Source organism: Amphiura filiformis, chromosome 15, assembly GCF_039555335.1.
Source record: "Amphiura filiformis chromosome 15, Afil_fr2py, whole genome shotgun sequence".
In the NCBI taxonomy this organism is placed as follows: Eukaryota; Metazoa; Echinodermata; class Ophiuroidea; order Amphilepidida; family Amphiuridae; genus Amphiura; species Amphiura filiformis.
The window spans coordinates 39,481,549-39,494,018 of NC_092642.1; the positions used below are offsets into that span (position 1 = coordinate 39,481,549).

At 34.3% G+C, this 12,470-nt stretch overlaps 1 protein-coding gene across 1 annotated transcript in view; it reads left to right on the forward strand.

The window, feature by feature from the left end:
• Positions 1-10,695, forward strand: part of LOC140170944 (spatacsin-like) — a 78,441-nt gene extending 67,746 nt beyond the window's left edge. The window contains exons 43-47 of the mRNA XM_072194139.1: positions 4,270-4,438; positions 5,650-5,726; positions 6,224-6,373; positions 7,322-7,473; positions 8,386-10,695. Coding sequence (XP_072050240.1) covers positions 4,270-4,438; positions 5,650-5,726; positions 6,224-6,373; positions 7,322-7,473; positions 8,386-8,560 — 723 coding nt within the window. The 3' untranslated portion in view covers positions 8,561-10,695. The remainder of the gene's footprint in view (positions 1-4,269; positions 4,439-5,649; positions 5,727-6,223; positions 6,374-7,321; positions 7,474-8,385) is intronic.
• The last annotated feature ends 1,775 nt before the right edge of the window (positions 10,696-12,470 follow it).

Below are 12,470 nucleotides of genomic sequence, written 5' to 3' on the forward strand. Positions count from 1 at the left end.
ACTATATTTTTTTCAAGATTATTTAGATTTGTAACTAAATTGCCCTCCTGAATCTTGCGTTTCCTGGAAATTTTGGCTGAATATTCTATTGTCTTCGATCTTATTTGACATTTCACAAAATCCCATAAAATATTAGGTTCAACTCCTTATTACTATCATCATTAACAATATCATTAATACATTGTTTCACAACATTAACATATTCATTATCATGCAACAAGGATGTGTTAAATTTCCAAAATCAGCGCCTCTAGCCTCGCTTTTGTTGTTACAACATTAAGGCTGATGGAGGAGTGATCTGTTTTAAACCCAGGGTTAATTTGACAGTCTTCAATCTGAGAAAATAAATTGAAGGAAACAAGAAAAAAGTCCAAACGACATTGAACAGGAGGCTTTGAGTTGGAGTGCCAAGTATATCTGAAAACATTAGGATTCCTCTTTCTCCAGATATCAATTAGATCGTAATCTTTCATAACATCCTGAATTCTGTTTTGAGAATTGAAATGGGTATGAGCACGACCACCTCTTTTATCCCACACAACATCAAGGACACAATTGAAATCTCCTCCCCAGATAATTGATTCACAGTCAAAATCAGACAATTTTCTATGAATATTCTCAAAAAAACTTGGGTCATCCTTATTTGGCCCATAGACATTAATAAGAGTAAATTTATTATCATTTAAAATAAGATCCAAAATAATGACACGGCCCTCATCGTCATTAAAAATTTTATTAATTTGGAAATTGCACGAATTTTTAAATAAAATGCAAACACCTCTACTGTTGGATGTCCCATGCGAAAAATAAATATTATTGTTACCCCAATCATCAATCCATTTTTGTTCAATGTCTGATGTTGAATGAGTTTCCTGAATAAGAAAAATATCAGCATCCCTGTTTCTTAGCCAGGCAAAAACATGCCTGGTTGCGCTTATTTTGATCCCCCAAGCCATGTGCGTTCATTGAATAAATGCTAACGCCCGACTTATCCATTCAAATGCAAATAATTAAGACATACATGTTCTCTGAAGCCAAGACTAAAATTCCACGAAGTATGCATTATCTGAAGATACATAAACAAACCGGTGTATTTTATATGACAATATAAATGACATTAACTCTACAAGGATTATGCAAATGTAGGTACTTGGAACACAATACACAGCCCCTAGGCACCGAGGGTGCGCTATCAACTCATCTCTATAAACATGCAAATATTTGATACAAATAGCATGATCTTGCGGATCATTGCTAATTAACCAGTTGTAACATTTCATAATAATATTATTAGTTTTTGTGGCTTTTTATTTAACATAGTATAACACAAGATCATTTTTATAGTACATCTGATTGACTTTAAAGCCAAAAGTATAATCAACTGTAGCCAAACAGGTTCTTAAAGTCTGGCATTCCCTAAAAAGCGGGTATTTAACGCTTCTTCATGACACATACACGTAACAAAATTACAAAATAAAAACATATGCATTTTGAGCTCATGATAAATACAAGATGAATGACAATTAAGATATGCCACATTTGTATTCGGATAAGAAATACCCATTGAGATTCTACCACTAGAATTATTTTTAGCACCCGTAAGAAAGTTAGTATCACCTGTTTGTGTTAGCCTAAACCATGAATATCTCATAATAAAATGATGTACACTTAGGTGAATGACCCAATTGTTCGTGTCAACCACACACCTACAAAACACATACGACTTATTAACCCACATGTGGGTTGGGCTACCAAGGATATTGTCATTCATATGCAAAGTGAAAATACCTGAAGTAGTGACCACAAAGACATTTTTGCACGCCAATCTTATACTCAAAGCAATTATCATGTGGTTGGCACGGGCTACAATTGATGCATGCACCTGTTTCCCAATAAGTATGCAAATGATGGAGATATACACGTGGACAATTCTGAATTGGAAAAGCGAGCCAAAGATTTTGAAAGGCAAAATTACTATCCAACATAACACAGGCATTCAGATTCAAGCAAAAAACAATATTTCTCAGGGTACATAATCTTAAGATGGTATCTTGAAATGGATTCAAAAAAAAAGTTTGGCACATAACATAAAATATTATAAAATAATATAATTTCATCACTCAAATACAGTAAACAAAAGCTACAAAGACACAGACCAGCAAAGGCACTTGTGCTAATTAGTTACGTGTATAAAATAAAAAAGGACAAACGTGGGGTTTTGGAGCTCTCTACCTCTAACATTAATAAAAAGTGACAACCATTGCATTGAAAACCAACGAATGACATGAAAACATTTTTTGAGTAAACATCACAGTACGTCAATGGTACGACAATCGTCCTGACCCGAGCGAGCTCCCGCAACATGTACTACTCCGCAAAAGGCGGGCGGTACATGCGTCGAGAGCCCACCAGGAGCAAGACGAATCTCGTTAGTATACCAGTAATCAAAACAGTATATAATATCAAAGAAAACAGAGCAAAATAATTAATATTACAACATGATATTATGACAAGCGAAAAACACACTTCCAAATGACCATAAGCATTGAAGGAGAGTTATTTCCAACGATAGTAAAACACACAAGAGTTCAATTTTTTTTTTTTTTTTTTTTTTTTTTTTATTCATCTATAGTTTAAAAAAGTTTCCTTGAAAACTACAATGAATATCTTGATGATCTTCGGACCACGATACGTCGATAGATATCTTCAAAAACAAAGAATATTTCTTGCCGACATTAAACTGCCATTAAATGAGATTAAATAGTTTAATATGACTTGCCAAAAAGTTGTAAATAATGAGTCAATCGCGGCTCGCGGTTGAAATTCATAACATCAAAAATTTCTTACCATGCCGATTTTAGGTACGCAAAAGTCCGCTCAAAAACACATTTCCGTAGAAATTTAAATTAAATCCATATCAATCCAGGGCATAAAGGTTCATGTCTTGACCGTTCACTGTAAAACCATATATTAAAGAATTCCATTCGACAGGTAGTTCAAATATTTTCCACGGCATAAAATCCACGTATTATACGACGCCATTTTGAAAGTTGACCATCTAGTCCTGGAATTTAATCAAAGCTCCGTCTTTACTTCTCCATTTACCACCAGTAAACTTCAGCTTTATTCCATTCTTATACATAGTCTGGACTTGTTCCTTCCATTTCTTCTTCTCCTTCAAGTCTGCCAATGTGAGATCATCCAGTACATAAAAAGTTTCCTCCTTTAGCTTCTCTCTTGCATTGGCCATTATGTATACTTTATCTTGAAAAGATAACATCTTAACTAAAATGTGCGGTGCACGACCATCTCTACTTGGTCCATCTCTGTGAGCCCGTTCAATATTTGGTGGTTCTTTCCATTCGAAATGTTCCATCAAAATCTTGCTAGTGATGTCCACGCATTTTTCATCTTGTGTTTTGGGGACACCAATAATTCGGAAGTTGTTTCTCCGCATGAAGCGCTCATTTTTGTTAATATCCTCAGCCTGTCTTCTTAGTTGTCCTTTCAGATTCTCGACTTCATCTTCAAGTTCTTTCAGCTGTTTTGTTTATGCTTTCAGAAGATATTTCCAAAACAGAAATGCGCTCACTGTTGAAGTTAATAGATTTTTCAAGGTTCTCCTCCAATTTGGCTTGTCCCTTTATAATTTCTTTAAGTGTTTTCCTCACGAAAAGTTCAAAGTTACTGTCATCGTCCGACTCACTAGAACTCGCATTAGAACGGGAATTTGAAGAGCCCGCCTGAGCCGCTGCTGGCCCGGTAGGCTTTTTGTTCGTGTTCCGCCTTGGCCCCATTGAGATGCATGCATTGGTTAACACGCGAGGCGAGAGCTCACCCAAGCACGTCCTCACCCTACGGTGTCATGTCCACGTAACATGACGTGAACTCTTTTGCCACACAAAATAAAATAGTGACATCATTTTTGCAAAAGAGACCGGTTATCAATTTGTTGAGCCAATGGTCATGGATTGGGATTAAAATTTCCATGGAAACTGATATAGTAGAATGGAACAAAGGTAACATTCGTTAAAATTTTAAGATTTCCTTTTTTAACTGTCATCAGGCTATTTCATTTGAAATCCAAACACTCTATGGAAGACATGACCTTAATCATCCACACAGGAATTGTGAATTTAAATGGGGCTACCAGAATGGGCGACTCCATTTGAAATCTATATACACACCCTGTGTGGGAGATTACACTCATGTCTTCCATAGAAGGGCATCAAATTTTAACTGGAGTAACCCATTATATTCTCTTTTCAGGATGACAAACTGAAAGTAGCTCTTCTAGACTACCTGAAGAGATGTGACCCTCCAGACACAGAGACGTACAGTGCCGTAGCTGTTAAATTTGAAATGAATAGAGAAATAGGAGAACTAGTGGAGAAAACTGCTAAAGAAAATCTGAAATCCCTCACCAAGAGAGCCATGGGTATGTATGGATTATATAGTCTTTTAAGAATTGTTCCAAAAACATCCATCCTACAGCTTAGACAACTGTCCATAAACATCATTGCCAAATGCCATATTCTTCCATGTGATGTAATATTTGAGCAATTTTGTATGTATTTGTTTGTAAGTTGGATATCAATTTGGACCAACAATTTTTGCGGTCTCAATTTCTTGATGGCTGCCTCAATATTTTTGATCTTACTTTGGCCCAGTATATTATAATCATTCTATTTTGACTCAAAATTGTGGTCTGTCACATTTACATCCATACCTTGTCAGATTGTCAGCTTTTCAAGAGCTTTAAGGTGCGTCAGAGCCTGCCATATTTTTGCAGTTTGGGTAGTTTTGCGTAAATAATATTGTTTATTTCTGCCAGGTAATACAATGATTTATAGGAAACAAGTCAAGGAAACCACTGCACTTGTCACATTACATTTCCATGTATTGCAATTATTGAGTTATAACAAATAATAGGCCAAAAGTTTTCACTATTTCCCCTCCTAGAAATACAGTAAGCCAAAAAATTAAGGTACCAGTTACGTTCACCCCCTGTATATCCTAAACAAAGGCAGATATGTAATAATTGGAACCAACATCCAATAGCTGCATCATTTAGCTCAAATTTAAGACCTCATTTGTTGACATTATTTTAGAAATAAAGACACGACGATCCAAAAACCCAAGGAAGATGCAAATTTAAAAGTTGCAGTTTGCCACATTACATGCCCTATTGATTTGTACACAAAGCGTTCGCGAACAAGATAACTAGCGCTGTGCTTTCATTGATTAGCACGAAAAACTAGCGTCGTGCTTTCATTGATTAGAACACAAATGTTCAACTTTTTATTTCGTATTTTCATCAGATTTTGGACTACCGTTTCTTTAATTCTCAACCAATTTCAACAAATAAGGTCTTAAATCAGAGCTAAAGAGTACATGCATCGGCTGCTTGTTTTAATTTTGACACATTTGTCTTTGTTTAGGATATACAGGGGTGAACGCAACTGGTACCTTAATTTTTTGGCTTAGTGTAGATCATGCACATGGGTAAAAAATAAAAACCCTTTACAATGAGCCTTGGGATCTTGTGTATTGAGTGTGAATTTTCCTTGACCTTTAAGCTCAAACTTTGCTAGCTCAGACTTTACAAAAAAGTGGGTGTAATTATTTTCATTCTTTTTTTTTTCGCAGACACAAATATTGAGCTTCAGAACAGTCTGCAAGCTGTGCTTCAAGACTTCACCAAAGCAGCTGAACATTATGCCAAGGTAAGACACTAGACTATTTTAAGGAACTTTCATAATGAGTACAATCAATTTAATATGATATTTGAAACTGTTAATTAATTGCTATCATAGTTCATGAATGTTCTTTAATGACTGTATTTTCATAGTGAGTGCAATTAAGTTATTCTTTTACTTTATTTACCTTATTAGAATATATATGTTTTATGTAGTTTTACTCTACTTTTGTATTGCATAATTACGAATGTAAAATGTTTGGAGGTTCAGTAGACATGGTTTTACCTATACTATTGTTCAGCGCATTGATATTGTATAAACTTGACAATTCTGGTAGTTAGCTAGTTAATGTGAAATTATTTATCCAGATTTTCTTTATATCTAGGCATATATGATCAACTAATAAGAACATCACTTACACCACCATGCAGCATTTGATTTTTATTTTAAGTTAATTTTATCATTTGACAAGTAAAGTACTCTCTAACTATTCTTTCTCTCCTTATATGGCCATTGTTTTACAGGATAATTGTTTAAGACATGCTGAGCGGTGCATAAAACAAGCTCGTCTTGTGGCTCTACAACTCCATCTCTTACCCATGAGAAAGAAAGTTGTCAACCTGGACACTAATGCTGTGGCGGAGTTTGTCACTCAACATCCAAAGTTTTATGAGGTATGCGCAGTAATTTCAGAATCTGAGATACTGAGAAGATACAGATAATAATGCTTGGATGTTGTACATAAGGCAGTGCACATTTTTTATGGACACACACATGGATAAGTGACCAGTAGATAATTTGGTAGAAACAAGAAGTTTCAATAAAAAGAACTTTCAAGACAGGAACATGTTTGAGACGGGGACTATGAAATTAGCGCTGTTTGTATGTGTATTGTGCATGACAAAAATGTCAACCCTGCATGAGGTAGCTATTTCCTCATCAACCCCATGACAGTTAGAGGGATGTCAGTGGTCATTTAGAGATAAAATCTGACCTAACTAGCTAATGCGGAACTATAGAAAAAGTTTATTCATGTTTCCCACCGTGTATACATGGCGTATACAGCGTAGGACGAAAAGACAGGTATGCGTGTTATTACATAAACACAATTGGTCAGTTATGAAAATGTTGCAGCTGTTTGTATTTTCTAGACTAAACCAATCTTAAATTATTAAAAACAATTAGTAGAATTGTTTAGCTGTAAGGCCATGAGTGTTTTAGATGCTAAATAGAGCCCAAATCCAATTTACAGCCTTTACAGAAGCAGATTACGCACTAAAAATACCAATCCCATAGAGTTTGTGTGTACCACATCCCCCACCACCACATCCCCCACCACCACCACCACCCTGCCCATTCTGAATTCTATGAAGCACAGTGTCAGTATTAAAAAAGTATTTCTTTTTACAGGGTTGAAAGTGCATTTTATTTAGCAATAAAATGAGACCACAAGCATGACAATACCTTCTTGCTTGACAGAGATATCATCATTTGTTTTGAGTCGACTTTGGCAAAATGTAACATCACCAGCTTTTTTTGGTGGCGAGATCAAGACACGCGGCCCTATAGAAAATATAGTAATTATTTTCGTCATAATGATTTATAAATTTTTTTCTTCTCAGGCCTTCATCGTATCTAATGCATACCGTTACCAGACTGAGTGGTCTGTCAGCATCTATAACAATGTCATTGATCAAGGTGATCTGACTTATTTTGAGGAGTATAGAGCATGCATGCCTGCTAGTGATTCTATCTTCAGAGAGGTAGCCATGAGGTAAGGATTAGGATATAAGGGGAGACATGGGGACAAAGTGAATTTCAGGAAGCCAATTTCATGAAATGTCTCCCAAATAAATCAAAAAAATTGTAAATTGTTTGCTTTCTATTAGGGCAACAAATGCCACTCCATGCCCCTTTTGGTGCCACCACTGGTGTGAAGTAATTTCAGTAGCGTAGACTCTCACTGAAAATATTAGGATATCTTAGATATTGGAATTATAGAGGTTATCTATGTCAGAAGTCATACATGGCAGTATAATCGAATTGCATAGCATTTTGACATGAAAATTCATCAATATATTTAATAGAGATCCTCTCATGAATCAACTCCTGCTATAAAATAGCATTATTAGAGATTTTTGGCATTTTTATTTGTCTTGGAAGTTAAGCTAATGAAATTAAAAGGGTGAGCACTTAATAATATCTTATTTTGCAACAAGAAAAATCACGCAGACGGTACTTATAGGAAATGGATAGTTAATGGAGGTAGCTAGAACATTTGGGAAAAAAAACATCATAATTTTCAAAATCAGTATTGTAGCATAACTTTATGTCAATTTTTGCAATATATAGTAAACCTTTGTAAGAATTGTACCTGTTTGTTATCCAAAGCTAGTACAATTCACTTCAAACATATTTAACCCCATGAGAACTACATGCCAATTGGCCAAAAAGAAGTTTTCATTATCAATTGGACCAATCAGCAACATTATTAGAATAATTTCACCACACAAAAAAATTGGGGTGAATTATTTGCAAAGCTCAATTCTGATTGGTGATTAAAGTGAAGATATCATGTAATTGACCAATCACAGGCAATGTTAGATTGGCAGGTAGTGCTCAGGGGGATAAGCAAAGTATTATACTAATCAATTGACATATTGTTTGGTTGTATTCTTTACGACAGATTTAAGAGAGAAAGCAGCAGAGGCTCCCAAACAACGGCTAACATGAAGACTTTACTTGGCCACTGTCAGGATGTGTTAATGGCCTACAAGATTGCAACAGAACTTGATTTCCAAGATATAGCAAGGGGATTACTAGAGGGAGAGGCAGGCGCTTATCTCAGAGATGTGGCATAGAGGCTTCCAAACAAAACTTAATTGTGAACTTTGTATAAAAGATTTAAAAAAAGGATTTTTTATATTTATATAACTTACAAGATTTGGCTGAAAATTTATACCAGTAGCCAAAAGTTTCAAACTGAATTTCTAATGACTTACAAAGGATTTCATGATAAATATATTTTTTAAATTTGAACAAAGCAAAAGTCATAAACCTTTTGTAAAAGAAATATGTTTGAGTTTCTTTAATGGCCAAAACTTCCTGATGAAGAAAATTAAGAAGAATATAGTTCATTTATATAGTTATAATAAATGTTTGATATTATAATATGTTTAATATGTTTAATTAAAGGAAGTGTCCGACAATCATAACATTATGTCTTATATGTTAGAAAAATAATTATCAAGCACGAATCACATGGTTTTATTTGAAACAAACTCATATTAACCATAAAAACGAATAAAAACAGCCATCTCTCAACATGTGATATTCAAAATTCCCGCGCTGAAATCGTCAAGAGCAATGACGTCCTAATAATGATGTCACTGCTCTAGAAAATTTCTGTGCAGGATTTTTGAATATCGCGTGTTGAGAGATTGCTGTTTTTATTCGTTTTCAAATAAAACCATGTGATTCGTGCTTGATAATTATTTTTCTAACATACAAGACATAATGTTGTGATTGCCGGACACTTCCTTTAACATAGACACACAGTTTTATTTGATTTATTGAAAGCATAATCATCTTCTTAAAATATTATGCGAGAAAAAGGTTTTCATCCATGGGCCTTACAGGTTTTTTATACTCTGTATGCCTTCCTCGAGCCAGTTATTCGGATATTGTTAGATAAGTATATAAAAGTATACATTTTCTGAAAGAAAGCAGTTTTTGAGAAAATCACAAAATTGGATTTGACTTTACTGCCTCGAGAAAGGCATACGGACTATAGCTACGGAATTATAAATTTGAGTATATGTATTTGATAGGTCGCCTAACCATTATCAGCTTACTGAACCAGAAAGTACTAAAAAATTCTGATTGTTGCATTTTGGCACAGCTTCCAAGGTGGACAAATGACAAACACGAAAGCAGTCTGCTAGAGACAAAATCGGACATCAAAATGAAAATAGAAAAAGTAAATTGTATTTTTATAACCTCCGGTTTTTGTTATTGCTTCAGCGAATTGAAGCCATCCAATTTGGCATGGTATTGTGCTAGCATTATTTACCAGTAGAATACCAATTTATGTCTTCAGATCAGGTTATTTACATGTTGTTGTTGTTTGTTTTTTTGTTTTTATTTTGTAATAGACATGATATATTGTGATCACATAGGCCTATATACAGGGGTGTGAGAGGCCTCAGACAAAAAAGAGAGGCAAAATACAAAACAAAGCTGAAAAACAGCATAAAATCAGGGTAAAAATGCCAAATATGGGCTGAAAATAACAGAAAACACATCAATTTTGGCAATTAAAAAAGCTGAAATCAGCTTAAAAGCTGAACTCTCACTTCCCTTTATAATATTTGTTGAAGCTAGAATAGGGTGATGATTTGAATAGAACCAATGTTTGAAATTTGTTACTCATTTTCAAAATGAGAAAGCCTGCAAGGTCCAAAGATAAAAAAAAATTCTTTCAATGTATGTTTCGAATAATAAACTGTTAATAAATTGTTTGTGTAAATTAATTGAACACATAATAATTGTACTATACTTTGGTTCACCCTTAGTTCGGTAGTGACATCAATGCTTTTTCATGGTTATGCCCACAAGCACTAGGCATGTTCATTGTAACTTTTTCAATATCGTATATCGCCAAAAATTTATCGCGATAATGGCGATAATGAGGGAAGCTTACAAACATTTTATTTGATCAAGTTTCTGTTTCGAAAAAACATGAAAATATTATTGATTATTGTTAGTCTGTATCTGGTGGTGCTATTGCTTGTATTGTCATTGGCACCATTGTCTGGTTGGTCACTCTCGGTATTGTTTTCTGTCTGCTTTTCGGTTTTCAATTGACACATTTTTACCATCAAAATATTGTGGCCTGTCAAAATTTATCGCGATAGATGATAATAACATTGTCGTGAACATGCTTAACAAGCATGGTGACAAATCGACCTTAAACATGTACATAAGTATATATATATTAGCTACTTGCGGTTCCGCCATTATGCACTATAATGTGGGGAGAGCCTCGAACTGGCAGCATACATGAAAGGAAGAATTATGTAACCTTACACAGAACGTTATGACTAGTTCAATTCCCATTCATGTATGCTGCCAGTTCGAGGCTCTCCCGCATATAGTGCATAATGGCGAAACTGCAAGTAGCTAATGCTTGGCGTGATTGACTTTACCGGTGCGATTTAATGCTATGACCAGTGAAATATGCACTTGCGTCACTACCAAATTTGAGGTGAACCAATGTGTAACAATAGGTAGCGTTATTTAAAGCATTCCTATATTAATATTTAAATGTACATCATGACATAGTGCAATTTATACCAATTAATACATGTAACTTCTTTGGAAGAATAAATTTTATTTTTATAATTTGAGAGATCAAATAAATATTAACAATGTCTGTACAATTTTTTTTTGATATGTGTAAAAATTACAGTGATATGATTTATTGTATATTAAAAATTAAATGATTGGAATTATAGTCAAACTACAAACTTTTCAAATTACCTATAAAGATTTAGTCTATCTGTCATTGGGCTATTCCATTTAAAATCCACACTACCCCTTTGGAAGATTTTGGAAATATTTTACACAGAGGGAGTATGTTTTTCAAATGTAATTGGTCTGGGTTAATAATTTTGAAACCCATACTCTGTATTATGGCTTTGCCTATATCTACCACAACTGGAGTGAGTATTTCAAATGGAAGTTACCCAATTGTTTATTATATTCAAAACTCATACTCCCTTTGTGGAAGACTTTAGCTAAATCTTCCACAAGGGTAGTGTGGATTTTAAATGGAATAGCCCATAGAACTTACACAAATTTAGCCTATCGTCAAGACTTCATTGAGGGATTAGACAGCTTTATTCCATAAGCTGTATAATTCCAGTCTTGATACAAGGCTAACTCTGTGGAAGCTTGCATGAGGGTAATACCAAGATTTTCTTGCTTTATACCAGACAGTACATTCATATTCATCATATGTTCAAAATAAAATGATACAAATTATGTACTATCAAACTGAAGTTTTTAATCATATTTGTAAAAAGTGTTTTTCCAGTCTAGCCCGCATTGTTATCCGAGTGTTCCTTTTTCAAGTATAGCTTTTGGTTTAAAAAAAAACAAAACAGTAGTTCATTATTATGATGAAAAAAGTTAATTAAGCAACATAAATCGCTTTAAAGAAGTTTTTGTATTATTCTACCCCTCAGAACCTTCAAATAAAAAGCACCTTGTCATTTTCCAAGTATGCATAGAAAAAAAGGATTACAATTGCTAGCAATGTCAATTTTGCATTGAAAAAAAATTGTGTGGCCTAAACAACTTTGGTCTACTCTAATGTTTTTTGTTTGGCTTATAATAGGCAAAAAAATTAGACTTATAACATTGTGTATTGATATAGAATGGCATGCACACAGTTGGTTAGCGCGCTTACGCTAGTTGCATAATATGTGACTGGCTAGATAGCTACATCGTCAATTATACCGTTATCAGTAGTAGAGAGTTATTTCATCAATGCCCTTGTCAGAAATATGGTTTGATCACCTCGTAATCTGTGGGAAATGTCAAGTTTTTACCACTACACCGTAAAGTAGACCCATGTTAAGAGTGCTGTTAGTTGACCTGTCTGGTCTATATTTTGTGTGTTAAAGAAAGTAGACAAAGTATAGGACTTGAATTAATAATTTGTGATGCTTGTATAGGACTTGAATTAATAATTTGTGATGCTTCTGG